The following is a 21,944-nucleotide window of genomic DNA, read 5'->3' on the forward strand; positions in this document are numbered from 1 at the left end:
GTTTTTTTTTTTTTTTTTTTTTTTTTTTTTTTTTTTTTTTTTTTTTTGAGATGGAGTCTGGCTCTGTCGCCCGGGTTGGAGTGCAGTGGCCGGATCTCAGCTCACTGCAAGCTCCGCCTCCCGGGTTTACGCCATTCTCCTGCCTCAGCCTCCCGAGTAGCTGGGACTACAGGCGCCCGCCACCTCGCCCGGCTAGTTTTTTGTATTTTTTTAGTAGAGACGGGGTTTCACCGTACTAGCCAGGATGGTCTTGATCTCCTGACCTCGTGATCCGCCCGTCTCGGCCTCCCAGAGTGCTGGGATTACAGGCTTGAGCCACCGCGCCCGGCCTTCATTTCTAAGCCTATTATAATTTTTAAAAGTAACAATTCTTAAATGTGTATTGCTTTTCAAGTGGATTCATAAATATTTTCAGCCATGTAGAAATGTCTATATTAAATGTTATTAAATCTATCAAGGTATTATGAATAGCTTTTTAATTCTGTAGCTTATTTAGAAACAACTCAATTTCAAAGTATATATACATATAATCAAAATAGAAAAGATTTTGCAAGTTTTCTTCTAGTACTTTTATGGCTTAATGTTTCCATTTTAAATAGTTGGTCCACCTTGGAATTTATTTAGATTTTTTCCCCTGACTCTATTCTGTTCATTTGTCCTATCTAGTAATCTCTAAATGTCATCCAATTTTTAAAAAATTTGCGTAACAGTAAGTTTTAAAATCCAGTAGTACAGTCTTTTGTATTTTTATACATTTATACTTTCCTATATAATCTTTTATGTTACCTGGTTAAAAACTAAGGTACTATTTTTATTAGCCATTTTAATTTTATCAAGTCTTCTTATAAATGAATATCATAATTTTCATTTACTCAAGTCTGGGGACTTTCAGTGGAATTACTTTTAACTTTTAGAATAATCAGGGAAAGTAATTTTTTTTACAATACTGATTATTTCATTCCAATACATGGAAATTCTTTTCATTGCTTCTCTATTTTTATCTTTAAAATTATATATGTTGTTATTCTTTAAGATTTTGAATATTTCATGTTATATTTTCTCCTGAGTATTGGAATCAGACTGATTTAAAGATGGATACAAAGAATCAAAATTTTTAGTAGAGTGAATCTTTTAATCAAGAATAGGATACATCTTTCTATTTATCAAAATTGTATTTTTGTTCTACAATAAAGTTCTAATTTTTATTCATGGAAGTTCTGCACATTTTTTTATAAGTGTAGCCCTAGATGTTTTATTTTATATTGCTATTGTGTTGAGATTGTTTCTTTTTCCATATTTTGGTGTTAATTAGGAGAAATTCATCTGCATTTAACAAAAAATATAAATACACTTGTTGAGTACAATGAAAAACTATTAGGAATAAAAAAAGAAATTCAGAGGTAAGCTGTCCATAGCTTGATATATGGGAATGAATTAACTTTTAGGTCTCTCTTTCTCATATGATGTCAGATATAAATATGATAATCCATGTAAAACATATGAAAAAAGCATCGTAGGTGATTAATAGGTGTTATCTATATTATTATCCCAATATATGTGGAATATGAAACTTTTATCAATAATAAAAAATAGGATAAAGCTAGGTTAATAACTTGGACAAAAATTAAAATCCCTATTTATACCTTATGCCAAAGTAAATTCTAGATGAAGTATAAAGATTTAAACTGAAAAATATTCCTGAATGCCAGATGAAAAAAACATTAAAAATAATGAAGAATTCTGTAAGTTCACTGGTCACACAATTAACACATAAAAATCAGCAACTCTCTTCATAAAGAAATAAGCTTTAGAAAGTGTTGGAAAAATGGCTAGCTATCTAACCAACATCCACTCCCTCTCTTTCTCCTGTTAATAAATTCTTGATGTTTTCTGAGAGAGTAATTTGCACAATTTAACATTCCTGCTCACCCAGGCATCTTTTTAATCAAGGAGGGCAACAAAGCCCAGCCATAGTAAGGACACTAAGCATTTGTCTATTTTCCCTGACATGGTTACTGTATGTTTCAATTTTGCCCCTTTTTCTTCTTTATATAATATGGAATATCTGGAAGGGCAACATCTATCCTGAAAAACTGAGTACTGAAAAATCAGTTGTGGTATGCAGGGAGTGGTGATTGATAGAGCTGGGATTACAAGTTTGGCATAAGACTTACAATTACTATCCTGTCCACAACACTGTCCATGAAACTGGCAATTACTGTCCTTCTACATGTAAGTTAGAATCTTAAAGTGTAAGGTCTCCCATCCCTAATTCCACTGAAGTTATGATTGGAATAATTTTTACTTTGTAGAATAATGTGGGAGAGTAATGCTTTTCCAATATTAAGTTTTTCCCATCCAAGCACTTGGTAAATCTCTCCATTTATTCAATTCTTTTAGATTTCCATCATTACAGTTGTGTATTATAAAGTAAAGTTGTGTGTTGTAAAGTCTGTTGTTGCTTTTGTTTATACATACTGTATATCAGATCCACTTAATTGAGAAATAATTATGAAGTGATAATTGTACGTAGTCTTCTAAGCACTGGGAACAGACAAACAAGACAATCATGAACTTCTCTCATGAAGGTTAAATGCAGAGAAGACAGAGTTAGAAGTAAAAAGACTGTTTATTAAATACATATTTATTGAATGTTATGAATGTGCCAGGCTCTTCTAGTTCAATGTAATCCAATGAGTTATTCATTTGTGTCAAAAAATATTTTCCATTTATATAGTCTATATAGTTATCAGATAAGTTATATTTTATTTTTTTCTATGGCTTAGGGAGTCTTTCTTAACAGTGTTAATAGTTTTAATTTTTTTCTGTTGATTTTCATGGACTTTTTCAGGTAGACTATCACCTAATTTGCAAATAATTACAGCTTTCACACCTATTTCATTTTAAAGATTTATACTTGTAAGACCGTCTTTTGAAAGATAAAATAAATAAATGCTTTTAAGAGATAGTGAAGACCTGGGTGAATGTTTAAATAACTTCACATAATCCACAAAGCACAATGATAATTACAACATAGTTAACTAAAATTTTAAAAAGGGAATACAAAGAATAAAGTCTAATTTTTGCTTTAAAGAAATATAAGAGGACAGTGGCACATTTACAAATGCCAAATTTGAAAGAAAAAATCAGAAAAGTGTTATTTTTTCAAAGTTCCTAAAATAAAATGCTTTTCATGTGCACTATAAATCTTGAAACAAAACTTTGCTTATTTATCTTGAATTAATGTAAAAGCATTTTGAAACATGAATTGTGAATATAAGTACTTTCTATGCAAAAATGTCAATATAGAGGGCGGAGCAAGATGGCCAAATAGGAACAGCTCCAGTCTTCAACTCCCAGCGCGAGCGACACAGAAGACCAGTGATTTCTGCATTTTCAACTGAGGTACTGGGTTCATCTCACTAGGGAGTGCCGGACAATCGGTGCTGGTCAGCTGCTGCAGCCTGACCAGCGAGAGCTGAAGCAGGGGGAGGCATTGCCTTACCTGGGAAGCGCAAGGGGGAAGGGAATCCCTTTTCCTAGCCAGGGGAACTGAGACACACAACACCTGGAAAATCGGGTAACTCCCACCCCAATACTGCGCTTTAAGCAAACGGGCACACCAGGAGATTGTATCCCACACCTGCCCGGGAGGGTCCCACGTCCACGGAGCCTCCCTCATTGCTAGCACAGCAGTCTGTGATCTAACCCCAAGGCAGCAGCCAGGCTGGGGGAGGGGCGCCCACCATTGCTGAGGCTTAAGTAGGTAAACAAAGGCGCTGGGAAGCTCGAACTGGGTGGAGCTCACAGCAGCTCAAGGAAACCTGCCTGTCTCTGTAGACTCCACCTCTGGGGACAGGGCACAGCTAAACAACAACAAAAGCAGCAGAAACCTGTGCAGACGCAAACAACCCTGTCTGACAGCTTTGAAGAGAGCAGTGGATCTCCCAACACGGAGGTTGAGATCTGAGAAGGGACAGACTGCCTGCTCAAGCGGGTCCCTGACCCCTGAGTAGCCTAACTGGGAGACATCCCCCACTAGGCGCAGTCTAACACCCCACACCTCACAGGGTGGAGTACACCCCTGAGCACTTCCAAAGCAAGAATCAGACAGGTACACTCGTTGTTCAGAAATATTCTATCTTCTGCAGCCTCTGCTGCTGATACCCAGGCAAACAGGGTCTGGAGTGGACCTCAAGCAATCTCCAACAGACCTACAGCTGAGGGTCCTGACTGTTAGAAGGAAAACTATCAAACAGGAAGGACACCTGCACCAAAACCCCATCAGTACGTCACCATCATCAAAGACCAGAGGCAGGTAAAACCACAAAGATGGGGAAAAAGCAGGGCAGAAAAGCTGGAAATTCAAAAAATAAGAGCGCGTCTCCCCCGGCAAAGGAGCGCAGCTCATCGCCAGCAATGGATCAAAGCTGGACGGAGAATGACTTTGACGAGATGAGAGAAATAGGCTTCAGTCCATCGAACTTCTCAGAGCTAAAGGAGGAATTACGTACCCAGCGCAAAGAAACTAAAAATCTTGAAAAAAAAGTGGAAGATGGATAGCTAGAGTAATTAATGCAGAGAAGGTCATAAACGAAATGAAAGAGATGAAAACCATGACATGAAAAATACGTGACAAATGCACAAGCTTCAGTAACCGACTCGATCAACTGGAAGAAAGAGTATCAGCAATTGAGGATCAAATGAATGAAATGAAGCGAGAAGAGAAACCAAAAGAAAAAAGAAGAAAAAGAAATGAATAAAGCCTGCAAGAAGTATGGGATTATGTAAAAAGACCAAATCTACGTCTGATTGGGGTGCCTGAAAGTGAGGGGGAAAATGGAACCAAGTTGGAAAACACTCTTCAGGATATCATCCAGGAAAACTTCCCCAACCTAGTAGTGCAGGCCAACATTCAAATCCAGGAAATACAGAGAACGCCACAAAGATACTCCTCGAGAAGAGCAACTCCAAGACACATAATTGCCAGATTCACCAAAGTTGAAATGAAGGAAAAAATCTTAAGGGCAGCCAGAGAGAAAGGTCGGGTTACCCACAAAGGGAAGCCCATCAGACTAATAGCAGATCTCTCGGCAGAAACTCTACAAGCCAGAAGAGAGTGGGGGCCAATATTCAACATTCTTAAAGCAAAGAATTTTAAACCCAGAATTTCATATCCAGCCAAACTAAGTTTCATAAGTGAAGGAGAAATAAAATCCTTTACAGATAAGCAAATGCTTAGAGATTTTGTCACCACTAGGCCTGCCTTACAAGAGACCCTGAAGGAAGCACTCAACATGGAAAGGAACAACTGGTACCAGCCATTGCAAAAACATGCCAAAATGTAAAGACCATCGAGGCTAGGAAGAAACTGCATCAACTAATGAGCAAAATAACCGGTTAATATCATAATGGCAGGATCAAGTTCACACATAACAATATTAACCTTAAATGTAAATGGACTAAATGCTCCAATTAAAAGACATAGACTGGCAAACTGGATAAAGAGTCAAGACCCATCAGTCTGCTGTATTCAGGAGACCCATCTCACACGCAGAAACATACACAGGCTCAAAATAAAGGGATGGAGGAAGATTTACCAAGCAAATGGGGAACAAAAAATAGCAGGGGTTGCAATACTAGTCTCTGATAAAACAGACTTTAAACCATCAAAGATCAAAAGAGACAAAGAAGGCCATTACATAATGGTAAAGGGATCAATTCAACAGGGAGAGCTAACTATCCTAAATATATATACACCCAATACAGGAGCACCCATATTCATAAAGCAAGTCCTTAGAGACTTACAAAGAGACTTAGACTCCCATACAATAATAATGGGAGACTTCAACACTCCACTGTCAACATTAGACAGATCAACGAGACAGAAAGTTAACAAGGATATCCAGGAATTGAACTCATCTCTGCAGCAAGCAGACCTAATAGACATCTATAGAACTCTCCACCCCAAATCAACAGAATATACATTCTTCTCAGCACCACATCACACTTATTCCAAAATTGACCACATAATTGGAAGTAAAGCACTCCTCAGCAAATGTACAAGAACAGAAATTATAACAAACGGTCTCTCAGACCACAGTGCAATCAAACTAGAACTCAGGACTAAGAAACTCAATCAAAACCGCTCAACTACATGGAAACTGAACAACCTGCTCCTGAATGACCACTGGGTACATAACGAAATGAAGGCAGAAATAAAGATGTTCTTTGAAACCAATGAGAACAAAGATATAACATACCAGAATCTCTGGGACACATTTAAAGCAGTGTGTAGAGGGAAATTTATAGCACTAAATGCCCACAGGAGAAAGCAGGAAAGATCTAAAATTGACACTCTAACATCACAATTAAAAGAACTTTAGAAGCAAGAGCAAACACATTCGAAAGCTAGCAGAAGGCTAGAAATAACTAAGATCAGAGCAGAACTGAAGGAGATAGAGACACAAAAAACCCTCCAAAAAATCAGTGAATCCAGGAGTTGGTTTTTTGAAAAGATCAACAAAATTGACAGACCGCTAGCAAGACTACTAAAGAAGAAAAGACAGAAGAATCAAATAGATGCAATAAAAAATGATAAAGGGGATATCACCACCGACCCCACAGAAATACAAACTACCATCAGAGAATACTATAAACACCTCTATGCAAATAAACTAGAAAATCTAGAAGAAATGGATAATTTCCTGGACACTTACACTCTTCCAAGACTAAACCAGGAAGAAGTTGAATCCCTGAATAGACCAATAGCAGGCTCTGAAATTGAGGCAATAATTAATAGCCTACCAACCAAAAAAAGTCCAGGACCAGATGGATTCACAGTTGAATTCTACCAGAGGTACAAGGAGGAGCTGGTACCATTCTTTCTGAAACTATTCCAATCAATAGAAAAAGAGGGAATCCTCCCTAACTCATTTTATGAGGCCAACATCATCCTGATACCAAAGCCTGGCAGAGACACAACAAAAAAAGAGAATTTTGGACCAATATCCGTGATGAACATCGTTGCAAAAATCCTCAATAAAACACTGGCAAACCGGATTCAGCAGCACATCAAAAAGCTTATCCACCACGATCAAGTGGGCTTCATCCCTGGGATGCAAGGCTGGTTCAACATTCACAAATCAATAAACATAATCCAGCATATAAACAGAACCAAAGACAAGAACCACATGATTATCTCAATAGATGCAGAAAAGGCTTTTGACAAAATTCAACAGCCCTTCATGCTAAAAACGCTCAATAAATTCGGTATTGATGGAACGTACCTCAAAATAATAAGAGCTATTTATGACAAACCCACAGCCAATATCATACTGAATGGGCAAAAACTGGAAAAATTCCCTTTGAAAACTGGCACAAGACAGGGATGCCCTCTCTCACCACTCCTATTCAACATAGTGTTGGAAGTTCTGGCTAGGGCAATCAGGCAAGAGAAAGAAATCAAGGGTATTCAGTTAGGAAAAGAAGAAGTTAAATTGTCCCTGTTTGCAGATGACATGATTGTATATTTAGAAAACCCCATTGTCTCAGCCCAAAATCTCCTTAAGCTGATAAGCAACTTCAGCAAAGTCTCAGGATACAAAATTAATGTGCAAAAATCACAAGCATTCTTATACTCCAGTAACAGACAAACAGAGAGCCAAATCATGAATGAACTTCCATTCACAATCGCTTCAAAGAGAATAACATACCTAGGAATCCAACTTACAAGGGATGTAAAGGACCTCTTCAAGGAGAACTACAAACCACTGCTCAGTGAAATGAAAGAGGACACAAACAAATGGAAGAACATACCATGCTCATGGATAGGAAGAATCACTATCGTGAAAATGGCCATGCTGCCCAAGGTTATTTATAGATTCAATGCCATCCCCATCAAGCTACCAATGAGTTTCTTCACAGAATTGGAAAAAACTGCTTTAAAGTTCATATGGAAGCAAAAAAGAGCCTGCATCTCCAAGACAATCCTAAGTCAAAAGAACAAAGCTGGAGGCATCACACTACCTGACTTCAAACTATACTACAAGGCTACAGTAACCAAAACAGCATGGTACTGGTACCAAAACAGAGATATAGACCAATGGAACAGAACAGAGTCCTCAGAAATAATACCACACATCTACAGCCATCTGATCTTTGACAAACCTGACAAAAACAAGAAATGAGGAAAGGATTCCCTTTAATAAATGGTGCTGGGAAAATTGGCTAGCCATAAGTAGAAAGCTGAAACTGGATCCTTTCCTTACTCCTTATACGAAAATTAATTCAAGATGGATTACAGACTTAAATGTTAGACCTAATACCATAAAAATCCTAGAAGAAAACCTAGGTAGTACTATTCAGGACATAGGCATGGGCAAAGACTTCATGTCTAAAACACCAAAAGCAATGGCAGCAAAAGCCAAAATTGACAAATGGTATCTCATTAAACTAAAGAGCTTCTGCACAGCAAAAGAAACTACCATCAGAGTGAACAGGCAACCTACAGAATGGGAGAAAATTTTTGCAATCTACTCATCTGACAAAGGGCTAATATCCAGAACCTACAAAGGACTCAAACAAATTTACAAGAAAAAAACAAACAACCCCATCAAAAAGTGGGCAAAGGATATGGACAGACATTTCTCAAAAGAAGACATTCATACAGCCAACAGACACATGAAAAAATGCTCATCATCACTGGCCATCAGAGAAATGTAAATCAAAACCACAATGAGATACCATCTCACACCAGTTAGAATGGCGATCATTAAAAAGTCAGGAAACAACAGGTGCTGGAGAGGATGTGGAGAAATAGGAACACTTTTACACTGTTGGTGGGATTGTAAACTAGTTCAACCATTATGGAAAATAGTATGGCGATTCCTCAAAGATCTAGAACTAGATGTACCATATGACCCAGCCATCCCATTACTGAGTATATACCCAAAGGATTATAAATCATGCTGCTATAAAGACACATGTACATGTACGTTTATTGCGGCACTATTCACAATAGCAAAGACTTGGAATCAACCCAAATGTCCATCAGTGACAGATTGGATTAAGAAAATGTGGCACATATACACCATGGAATACTATGTAGCCATAAAAAAGTATGAGTTTGCGTCCTTTGTAGGGACATGGATGCAGCTGGAAACCATCATTCTTAGCAAACTATCACAAGAACAGAAAACCAAACACCGCATGTTCTCACTCATAGGTGGGAACTGAACAATGAGATCACTTGGACTCGGGAAGGGGAACATCACACACCGGGGCCTATCATGGGGAGGGGGGAGGAGGGAGGGATTGCATTGGGAGTTATACCTGATGTAAATGATGAGTTGATGGGTGCTGACGAGTTGATGGGTGCAGCACACCAACATGGCACAAGTATACATATGTAACAAACCTGCACGTTATGCACATGTACCCTAGAACTTAAAGTATAATAATAAAAAAAAAAAAAAAAAAAAAGAACTGGTCAGTAATCAAAGGCAACTATCCTTTCTTTTTGGACACTAAAGGAGTTCCTAGTGCTGTATACAATTCTTTCTATTTCCAGCTTCAAAAGAATATAGTTACCACTATATGCATTCATGCATACATAGTGAAATATTGTGTACTGAAATATGTTCTGTACAACTTTGGCTAATTCTTGCCTTCTGCTTTTTTTTACACAACTAAAAACTAAAATATTCAGTGTTCTTATCTTGTAGTCCAAAGGTGCTTTGAGAGTATTCATTTGAACAATCAGATCTTGCTGTTGTCAGGTTACTTATAACAGCTTACACTCTTCAAGGAGTAGTATTAAAATCGCCTTTTCTAGGGTAAGTACAAAGCTTCTTTGTTATTGTTATTTTGTTTCTCTCTCCTTTGGCATTTTGTTTTGATTCTCATTTCCTTGGATTAGGCGGTTTACATTCTCTAAAGATTATAAAGCTGCATGGCTTAAATTTTTCATGCATAAGGACAGAAGGGTATGTGTGTGTGTATGTGTGTGTGTTTCTGTGTGTCTCTGTGTATGTATGTATATACATATCCCACCTCCTACAGAAACACATGTCTAGGTGAACTCACTTTAAATAAATGGATGCCTGGAAAGTGCAATGTCAATCAGATTCTCTGAGAAGAAGCTCACAACCAAAAAGCATTATGCTGAAAGTTCTACCATAAAGAAAGGCTTCTTTCTTACAAGAAAACAAAATTATCTGATGATATTACCTTTTGCTTATATCTAGATTTTCTTATTTTTGGCTTAAAAATCACACATATAGAATTTATATAAATAATACTCATTGAAATCTTTGGGCAAGGAATAACAACTTACCAAAATAAAATGCTTCAAGGATTTCATTTAGCCTGACTATCATCATAGTATAAAAATAATATTTGCCACAGTTTGATTATGCAATTCTTACAATGACATCCCTATTCATTAGCACTGAGCACTATGTAGGTCACGTGAACCAATCTCCGCTCTGGAGAAGTAAAAATCTTGTTGAGGAACACATTTCCGTAAGAAATAATTAGAGAAGACAGAAATAAATAACATGCTAATTGAATGAATATAGAGAATATAAAAATCACTAGAGAGAATCAATCAGAGAAGATGGGACATCAAAAGATGCTGAGGATGGAACATTTGGATAGGCAGAGACTCAAGAAGCTATCCCCAGATATTACAATTTAGGAGAAAATAAGTGTTGATGGGTACGGGTTGAGGAGATGAACATACTTCTAAATTGTGTAGAGTCTGTAATAAACAAAAGTAGAAAATCAACATATTAATAAGAGTGAGATCAAACAATGAGCAATACTAAAAATATTTGAAGAGACAGTCAATAAGAAGCAAAATATGAAAAATAATGATGTATACATTGAAGAAATGTTGAAATGGGAGAAAGATCAGATATGGGGTAATGACATTAATTTAGAAGTAAAGGCAGTCTAGACTAAGTAAGTATAGAGGAGAAATTAGGAGACCAATCAGCTGTCATTGGCACTGAAAAACAGAATTCCAGGCTCTGTCATATGTAAGCATTCTCACATCCTTCTGTGACATTCACAAGTGGAACATCTGTGTGAAGCCTCTCACCCACGTGTCCACCTTGAAGACTAGAACGCAATTTGCAAGAAACCCAAGTGTAGCCTATTTTGTTCACTGCTACATAGCCAGTGCCTAAAATAACATCTACCGTACAGTATGAAGGCAATAAATATTTCTTGAATACTTACCATTTCAAAATATAGTTGAAAGTCTACTTTTCTTTTGAAACTTTTCTCAATTATTTCAGGTAACAAAGCAAAAAGTTTAGTGGGGAAAACATAGATTTTGGAATCACGTAGACCTGTGTTCAGCTATTGACTACCTCTTAGAAGTGTTTCAACAACACTTTTCTGATTTTCAGTTTTTTAAATTTGTAAAACAGAATGTTATCTATCTTGCAGTGTTTTTATGAGGTCAGAGACACATAATGGTTACCGAATCTATGACAACTATTAACTAAGAGTCAGATATCATGCAATCATGCTTTCTTTACATCTATCCAATGTTGCATATGTCTGAATTAAAAGATTATCACTTTATACTAGATAGTAACATGTCTGTTTTTTTCTCCCTCCATACACAAACCTATTGCTGCACCACCTACTTCTTTAAGGTGCCTAGAAAATTTGTCTCAAAATTCATTAAAACTCCAATCTCAGTAAAATTCCTTGTTTGATTAGACTTCAGTACTTTCTCTTTGTTTCAGTGTCATTACTTTTACTCTTATGTATTAAAAGTATTAATGTTCAAGTTTGTCTTCATTCCTGAAATATGAGCTCTGCAAAGACAGGGATGCTAGTTTCTATTCACACATTCTTGATGCCTAGGAAAGTATACTGGGCACACAGACACATTCTATCAAAGATGAGATAAAAACAAAAAGTATGAAATTATGTGACAAAACGTTCACTAAGCAAATGGATATTACAAAGAAAAAAAATGCCTATTAGAAGATGTTATCTTCCAGAGAAATTATTCTTAGAAAGAAAGCAATAATTCTTGGAATTACTGAGAAAATGAAAATAGGGAAGATTTTAGAAACTCTGTCCTGTCAGGGATTTTGATAAAGGAATCCAATATAACCTCAGAGTTTAGGGAAGCATGCCTTACTTACATTTTTTATATACCTGTTTTGATATTGAAAGTAGCAGCTATTGCATTTCTACTTGAGAGTCTGATCCATGCATTTTTTATCAGTTCCTGATTTCAGGAACCAGTGATCACAGGACTTTGTTTTGTTAGTCAACAGCACTTACTAAACTTTTACAATGTGCAGAGCAAAGAGGCTGTTGAAAGCGATCACTAGATATGAAGACACCAGTCTCCTCTGACATCAGCAACCTACTTAAGATAGACAGGAATAATGAAAAAATAATGTACCCAGAGTCAATTTCACATCATATTCTCAGATAAGGTTGATGCATTAGTGTTATTATTATGATATCAAGGTATAAAGCCTGCAATGTTGAAATTCTGCCAACTCTTCAGTTTTCATCAGGTGTCTTGTGGAATTAACAAGATTGCACTTTGTGTTCATTTCAACTAGTTGCTGTGGGCTTAGCCACAATGACTAACAATATGAGTAACACAGAGTAACACAATGAGCAACAAAAGTAAGATTTTCTTTACTCTTTGAATCTAAATTTATTAAACTACTTGAAATAGAATGGCGATATCAAATAAAGTATTACAGGGCATTTATAGAGTTCAAAAATCTATTCATGTGCTTGAAGAAACACATTGATTTTTTTCCTGGAAAGCATGATGCTTTTATGCATATTATATCAAATCCAGATATTATTTTTCAACAAAGAAAATAGAGCATTTTATCAAGTTAAAATTATATGAAATCTGTATTTTTAAATGATAGCTTCTGGTAGACAGAAAATTACATAGGCAGTATATAAGTAGAAGAGCATTTGATTATTTATTGATTTATGTCCACCAAAACTGAGAGCACATTGTTTTATTTTAAAATAAATAATATTGGCAAAACGTGATTCTTTTAATACTCTACTACCAACATCCAAACTTACTTTCTTAGTCTTTAAGAGTAGCTTACAAATACCGGGGGGGGGGGGGGGGGGAGGAAGTATTTTCCAGTATTATATTCACCTTCCAATATTATATAATTTACTTTTGATATACTGTTTATTAGTGTTGTTTTCTGAGACCCCAACATTAAAAATATTTTTGCAAATGTAAAATTAGTTTCAGCTTGTAGCCTTTAAAAAAATTATATAAATTCGTTAGATACAATTGCCTAACTATCAAAACAATAACATATATATGTAAAGTCAAAATGATAGCCTCATAGAGGAGATTTAACTCAAATGGCTACCCGTGGACCCCAAACAAAATGATCAATGCTCTTCCTGAAAAACAATGCTGTAATGGTCAAATGAAATTACAGGGATCTCATAAAGATATGTAAACCAAAGATACAATAGCTGCAGTATGCCTGGAAGTGGCTAAGCTCCCAAGCAAATCATCCCTATTAGTTCCTATTCATGATTCAAATTATGCTATTTTATCTCTTCATAACATGCAGCATTTTTTTTACCCTCACATTTTAGGCATTTTAGCTTCTGCTGACATAAATGCATTCCCAAAATAGAAAGTTACAGCAATCTTCTGCTAGACATTTAAGCCCATTTGTGCATTTATTTTTTAAAATGTTTTTTTTGAACTTTCTAACTGTGAGAGGGCTGGGAAGGTAGTGTTAGAATGAATGAGAACTTGTTTTCTAAAGCAACACTAGACACTTGATCTACTGTTAAAAAAAAAAAAAAAAAAATCACAGTCTCCTACCTTGAAAACAAACATCTCACGGCGAAGAATAGCTAGAGTGTTAAAGTTCCCATCACAGATGTTGGGTTTGGCTCCAGGATAGGAGGGTCTGCCGGTGGGAGGCCTAGGAGGTTTTGGCCTGTCATTCTTCCTTGGGTCAGCCGGAGGAATAGAGCGGTGAGGGGGCACTGTCGGTAGAGGTCTTGTAGGTGGAGGAATCTTGTCAGGTGGACCTTTTGAAAATATGAGGACAGTGCTTGGCTCACTTAAAACTGGAATAGAGCTGGAAAATATGCTACAGAGAACAATCACTTATCAGCAGAGGGCACAGACTAAGTGAACTAAGAGGTCTTTAAGATCGTATATTTTCTGAAAAAAAAAAAAACAAAAGACAAAATATCTTACCCCCAAAAAGCATTGCCAAGTCTTTCTGAAACTGTCCTTATCATGCTAGATTCTGGATCCAGGTAGCTAGATTTCCTTTGTTAATTTTTAATAATATTTTTCATAGCTTCACCACAGTTATTTTTGGGAAAGCTGCCTTCAGAACTTTTTTGGAAGCAGGTGGTATATAAATAATAAATAAATGAAAAGGAATACTGGAGCCATGTAGGTAAGCTCCAACAAAGTTAATCCTAGATTTCAATAGATAATGATTCTATGAAAATATTTCCAAAAGATAAACATTAACTAAGCAAAGTTTATTCTATCCAATGTGTCAAAACTATTTTATACTCTTTTATTGATTTTCACTGTTTTCTTCTAATGAAATATTTTGACAAATTGCTGGAAGAGTGTTTCCTTTAAGTAGTGAATCTAAAATATCTATTGATTAAAACACCACCAGTAAAATATTAATGTGAAGAAGTATTTCTCAAAAGGGCTTCTAAATCAAGACAAAGTTTACACATGTAATTTGGTACAGATGTTAAGCATCATTCTCAAGAGATTCATGTTTTTTAAAAAAGATGTAAAGCTGTTTGCACTTAATATTTAGGTATGGGAAGAATATTCTTTTGCAGACCTTCAGTCTAGACTACTAATTCATGAGGTCATGAGAAAGAGACTTCTTTCAGTGAACCACTTAAGAAGAATTTCTGATGACACACACTTAGACATAGTATAGCTCAATTCAACAAAAGAGATATTTAGCACTGAGTCAGACATTTCTCTCTTCTTGGTATCCCAGCAAACTAAAGAGCAGCACAAAAATTGACCTTTTTTTTTTTACAAATCTATTTTAACCCTGAGAGAATACTTACCACTGAGTTATTAAAATTAAAAGAAAATAAATGAATGCAAAACGAATTAGTGAACTTAAACTATGCTGCTTAAAAATGCAAAAGACATCTTCTGGATACTGGATATTAACATACAGATAGCACACGTTTGTCTTTGTATTGTAAAAATAAAAGCTTCACTTCATTAATTTAGTAAAGCATATTTGCTATATGTTAATTATAAATGTCAAGTTCTTTGCTACTATGTGTGAAATAAATGTCTTTATAAAGGTCAATGGTTGTATGAGGAAGTTAGGATTATAGTAAATATGCATAATAGTCTTTTCTCTTTTCTCTTAATTTGCATTCATTGAGTGAATAAAAATGACACTACTATACTAAAAATTTGTTTTATATTCTGTATTGATAAACTTCACCACTTGTTAATTTCACTCCTTTGTTAACTCTTACTCTAGGTCAATAAATCATTACGTGACTTTGGGGTCAATTTCTTGTATCTATCATATAAGGGTATTTTGTGGACCTTCAAAAGTGTTTTGTCTAGGAAATACCTAACATCAACTCTCACAAACTGTGAGTCAATCTATCAGTTTGTAGAAAAGTCTCAGCATTTTATATACGAAAGTCTTATATTTTTCCGTTTTTTTTGTTACATTCACTTATTACATATTTTTTCCTGAATTTTAAAAATTAAAGTTTATTAGAACTTTGCTGTAACTGCAGGTTTTCCAACCAAACTCAGTAAGAAAATTTCATCAGTGCTTAACATGTTCCCATAATCTATACATTAAGATATCTGGGACCTTTGCCAACAGAATTCAATTGATAGAATAGTTTTGCCAGTAGGCCAGCTACATACTTTTTCTGTAGTTATCTGTTTATTCTTAGAGCATCTATCTCAAAGAAGAAAACACAGTAGAATTTCTGGACTTCACTACAGGATTAAGCAAATGGAAAAAGTAGTAACCTACCATATATCTTCTGGATGCCCTGCAAATCATCATTAGGTAGTTTGAAGTTGTCTGTTTCCATGTACTGGTAAAATGGAGCCATGATGGCAGTGGGGTCATTGGAATGCTCCAATCCCAGAGCATGTCCCAGTTCATGAACTGCCACAAGAAATAAGTCATTTCCTGTGTGAACAAGAAGAAAATAAGTTATTGTAACTAATATCCAAATATAGAATTGAAAAGGACAATTTGGTATTATCAACATTTTACCCAAGAAAAATAGGAGGAACTCTTTCCTTCAACTATTAGTATGGTTTCATCATTGGTTTTCCTACTGGCAAAAATCCAATATCCTTCGTTCAAAAAAGGGTCAAGGGAGGAGGTGGTCATGATAAAGTCACAGATATTTAGAATCCAAAAGGGAAGAAAAAAGAATAAAAGTTGAAGAACAGCAGCATTGGAAACTGATACTACTGCTGTCAAAATACTCTTCTAATTATGAAACACATAATGCGAAACATCTTACTTTAATATGCCTCACATATAATATAATTCTAACAACTTAGTAAAAAATATAGGGCAGATACCTTCCTTACTTTTACACCAATGAGTAAATTAAGGCATGAAGGTGACAAGTCTTGTCAGGAACAGCAAAGAGCTAAGATTGGGACTTAAGATATTCTGACTCCTAGACTAAAGCTTTAATTTTTTGCTAGCATAGAATATAGAAACATAATAATGTAAAATAAAATCTATAGGCTATTAGTCATACTAACTAGAATGCTAGTCCTAGCTCTATAAATACCAATTCCAATCTTTTCATACGTAATCTGAACCAAATACATTTATCTTAAGAGCTGCTGTTCATCACTGAAAATTTCCACCTGTGGTAAACTTGTACAGTAAAGTCTATGGAGTAAAAACTCTGCAGAGATATTTGGTGTGATTTTACGCATTCAACCCCCTGTTGATGACTTCTACATTTTGCTCACTCTGGATCATCATAACCATACGCATTACGGGAGAAAAAGGTGGTCCTACATCTATATATTTAATGCTAAACATTTAGGGGGCAACATGATGTATCAAATAGTTGGGGCTTTTACATTTCTAAGGGTTATGCTTCTAAGTGAAAAGTTTAATGTGATTGAACATGAAGGCTAATATTTCACATGAATACTTGCCATGAATGCAAATATTTAATAATTTCAACCAGCATTATTTCCATGAAAACTTCTTTCCAACCATTTTTATAATGTACTATGATAATTGCCTTCAGAAGACTATTTTTTGAACCCAAAAGCCAGGCGAATAACCAACATTTTTTCCACTCTGGAGTAGTCTGTCACAGAGATCATAAGACTGACTCTTCATATGACATTAGCATACCAAAAATGAGCCATTGACAGTACTTCCTGTGGTCTACCTGAGTAAAAATACTAATAGAGCATGGTTATTGGGGGTTGTCTAGGGAACATCGTAGTCACAGGAGGAAGAAAAAAAGGAAAACAGAAGGAAGGAGGAAGTTATTCATGAAGAGTTGCATAACTATGACGGTGTTTGGAAGTATGTAATTTAGGGAGAAGACTACTAAGGATTGTGTCTTGGGGACACTCACAGGTGAGAGGATGATTGGAAAGAAAAGAAGTTATACTCATTTTTAGATATGGAACATCTAACCCCAATGCTACAATGAACATCTTTGTAATTTCGAATCAGAGACACCTTAGTTAAAATATGAATCTGATAACCACATGGCCTATTGCTACCCTAAATAACATGTTAAGTGGAAGAAGGATAGCTTCGGAGCATGGCCACACCCAGAAAACATGGGTCAATTTTGGCTGAAGCATGCTATCAATGGGCTAAGTGAAAGGATATTTTCACCAACAGCAGACTGAATGGCAAAACAAAGATCTATCAAGCAGACAAAGGAACAAAAGAAGCCCAGGCAGTCAAACGAACAGCAGAAAACTCACGAACTGGCATTCAGGTTCACCATGAACAGCTAGTCACACCTGAACTCAGTCAGAAGACAGTGCTGACTCAGAAAATAGCTTCAGATACTCTTGACCTTCTTTTAGCAAAACTGATGCAACTTCTTGGTCAGAAAGTCCCGACGTGGACTTATAGGGATTATATCTTGTTTTAATCTTCACAGGGAAAAAAAAAAAAAAAATCCAACCTCCATCCTCTCCTCCTTGCATATCAGGTCCCCTTCACTAGAAAAAACAGACCCTGCTCTGTTCCTAAACACATAGGAAGTCAGTCTTACTCTTAAGAAGATAAATATTGCTTTCAGTCAAAACTAAAATTTTGGCTAGGAACCCAGTTGATTATTAAAGGTACTTCAAACCTCTCACAAGAAAAGAGTCTCTTGGTCTCAGATTTTTTTTTTTTTCCTTTTTTGGCTAGAAAGAGGAATACAAAAAGACAAAAACAACACAGACATAATAGCAAACAGGTCATAACAGCCAAAGTCATTCTGTTTCATGTATCTGTTCTCTTCAGATCATTCATATTTTTCCTTAACATCATTTCCAAGGGTGGAGTCATTCCTTGTCTCAGGAATAAAGTAAGGTTTAGAAGAAAATTAATAGAACCAGGATATGAACTTATGACCTGTGGAGTACTCTACACTACTTTTAATCAGAAACATTGGCCAAGGGCTCCAAGTAATTACCATTCTTCAGATGATTGGCAATAATGTAATTAAACCTTGCTTGCAGCTTCACAATAGTTTAAAAGGGTAAGTTGTTCAATAAAGTACTGCCCTGTAATTTGAATTCCACTAGGAACAAAAGTTGTTGGCACATGATGAGCTTCAGACAATTAAAATGCACCGGACCTCTTTCCAAATGATGAAAATAATAACTGCTGCTGTAACTTATCATTAATTCACATTATTCGAAATCCTTAATTGTAATATGCCTTGATTTTATCACCAAGCAGGCAACAAAGGAGAAATCAGTCTCTTGGTTCTTAATACAGAAATAGTACTTGCTTCTTTTGCAAGATTTTGAGTTTTGAGTTTGTTGCTTTCAATTGTATCTATAATCTCCTTTCCTTTGTATACTCCAATACAGTGTTAGAATACTAAACTGTATATTATGAAGGATAATTAATTATTTGTCATTTCTTTGTCATAATTATGTCTATATATTATTCCAAGGTCCTTCACCCTTCCATGCATTTTCAGATACTGTCTTCCCTGCTGACATATCCTGAATGTTAAAAAAATGATCATGTAATATTTTATACATACAAATTGTTATGGAACATTTATAATCCTACTAAAATATTTGGATATCACCAGCATCACTTAATCTCTCTCTCTGATGATTTTGTGATCCCAAAACTTTGGCTCCTCCATTCCTTCCAGAGGTCGTATCACTACCCCGAGTTCTGAGTTTGTCATTGCACTGCTTACATTTTTGTTAAATGTATTTTGGTGTATTTTGCCTTGCTTACACTTTTATCAAATATGTGTTTCAATGAATTACAGTTTCCCCTAGTGTTGGAGCTTTGCAAAGTTTATCTTTGCATGCTGTCTTCTAAAACTTGTTGAAACTCAGCATTTTTTTCCCTAATATATATCTTCTAGCTTGACTCTGTCAATTGTGCAAGATCTTGTTAATATTTTAAAACAAAAATCAAAGTCATCTCCTCTGTGAAGCCTTCTCCAAATTCCCAGGTCAATTCAGTCCCTCTACATCTGTGTATACCTAGTCTTTCATATATAACTTGATTGTAGCACATACCATAATTGCCCTGAAAAATTCTGATGCTCTTAATATTCACCTGTGGGTTAAAAGACTGACGGAATAAATTTGAACATATTTCTAATTTTAAATATATATAAATACTTAAAATGTTACAGTCCATATCTAGAAATAAAAATCAGAAATCATCATCAAACCTGTGATTAGTAGAGATTTCCCCAATGCTTAGTGGATGGATAGGATGGAATGGGTCTTCTCAACTTGCAGTCCTATCAGAATATGCATACAGTTGGTTTCCCTAGTTGAGAAGCTAAAGAAATATATGGGAGCCAGCCTCTGAGATGACAACAGTGATCCTCACCTCCTGATCTCACGCTCACATTGTCCATCAGCATTTTATCAGTTTGCCACAGCAAAATAAGGCAGAAGTGATGGTATTTGACTTCCAAGGTGAGGTCATACAATACATCCATGACTTCCATCTTATCTCTCTCTCTCTCTTCCTTCCTCCCCTCACCTCTGCCTCCTCTACAACCATGTGAGTTAGCTTGGAAGTGAATTTTCCAACCCCTTCATATGAGTGCAGCCCCAGCCAACATGGGTATCCATGAAATAACCCTAGCCAGAACCACCTGGCTAAGCTGCTCCTGGATTTCTAACCTTCAGAACCATGTGAGATAATGAATTGTTGTTTTAAGTTGCTGGGTTTTGGGGTAATTTTTTGTGTAGCAATAGATAAATGCTATGGGGTTTTTTAGCACTCTATCTTCTCTCCATTTGGTTAGGATTAAGAGGTGATTCTAAGAAAAAACTGAAAAATACAGTAGAAAGGAAGCTGCTTTGAAGCATGTGTTTGTATAGCACTTCTGAAATAAACAAGAGATTAAAATATTGTCCATTTCAACCCCCTCTACAAAACCCAAAAGGCTTGGCATAACTCTTGGTCTGAAGGAACGTCTGTGATTGAAAATTTCCAGAGGTAGAAGTATCATCTATTTCCTTGTCTCCTGTGTTTTTTCAAGTCTGGAAAACTTGATAATTAGGTTTTATTATTTGTTGTACCTATGCTATTACTCTCTTTGCATTTCACTGAAAAGAGGGCTACTTTCTTGGTGGTCAGGAAAACGTGTTTCCTGCCAGAGAGCCAGAGAACTCTGATACATGGGTCTGAAAAAATAACATAAAAGAAATACTATTTATTGAGCATCTACTATGAACTATAAATGTCACTGAACTTGTTATTGAAATGTCATGACCTAAACTTTATTACTTCTGCTTTACCAGTAAAGCTCTCAGAGGCTATGGAACTTGCTCAGTCAGCCAGCCCATAAAAGGTAGCGTTGGTATTTACTTCCTGGGGGCACAGGTCACCTAAAAAGACTTATGTCACAGCTTTGCAATACAGAAGCTGAGAGAAGCCGATCTTAGGTGGATTTTCACGCATCTCTTTCTGACACTACTACTCTTCCATGGAGCCTGCAGTCTCTCAGAGTGTTCTCTCTTGCCTTTTCCCTGCCCACCATCCCTGCCTTCAACATTCCACCTAGACTGGGCTGCTCCCCTAGTGCATCAAAACTCTAGAACCATCCCTCAGTCCTTTCTCTAAATGCTTTCCCCCAATTGAGTCAGACATAGTTTGAGTGTGAAAAAATGTTTATTATTGCAATCATTTATTAGTTACTTAACATAGATGAGTAAATTTCTTGCAATGCACTTTCGAGTAGCATTTACATGTGTGTCAGATAAATTTTATTGAGATTTATTTGAGGGCAAACCTAACTTATTTTTATATACACTCGGACCTTTGAAGTCTTTTGATGTACACAGGACTATTATTATGCCCCAACGCTTGTGGAATTAAAAGAAATAGTTTTTATAATATGCAAGTGACAGGATGAAGTATCAGTTAATAGTCATATGTGCCCAGTAGAGTACTAGGTGCTTAATGTGTTAGTTTATGTACTCCCCTCCATACTAATTAGGTTTTATTATTATTACCATTCTACAGACTGAGAAACTATGACTTTCATTGGCAATGGGACTTGACCAAAGTTACACAGTAAGTGGCAGAAACTTATGTAAGCTCCCATACAGTCCAGGTCCACAACCAAAAACTTAGTGTGCTAAGAAAATGCACTTATCCACTTTTTCCTTAGCCCTCAACATCTTTTCAAGGCTCTACTGA

General features: G+C 36.0%; 1 protein-coding gene across 1 annotated transcript in view; it reads right to left on the bottom strand.

Moving 5' to 3' along the window:
• MMP16 (matrix metallopeptidase 16) overlaps positions 1-21,944 on the bottom strand; it is a 287,196-nt gene that overhangs the window by 67,902 nt on the left and 197,350 nt on the right. The window contains exons 5-6 of the mRNA XM_025394261.1: positions 16,059-16,220; positions 13,868-14,079 (exon numbers count right to left, since the gene is read on the bottom strand). Of these exons, the coding sequence (XP_025250046.1) occupies positions 13,868-14,079; positions 16,059-16,220 (374 nt within the window). The remainder of the gene's footprint in view (positions 1-13,867; positions 14,080-16,058; positions 16,221-21,944) is intronic.

Source organism: Theropithecus gelada, chromosome 8, assembly GCF_003255815.1.
Source record: "Theropithecus gelada isolate Dixy chromosome 8, Tgel_1.0, whole genome shotgun sequence".
In the NCBI taxonomy this organism is placed as follows: domain Eukaryota; kingdom Metazoa; phylum Chordata; class Mammalia; order Primates; family Cercopithecidae; genus Theropithecus; species Theropithecus gelada.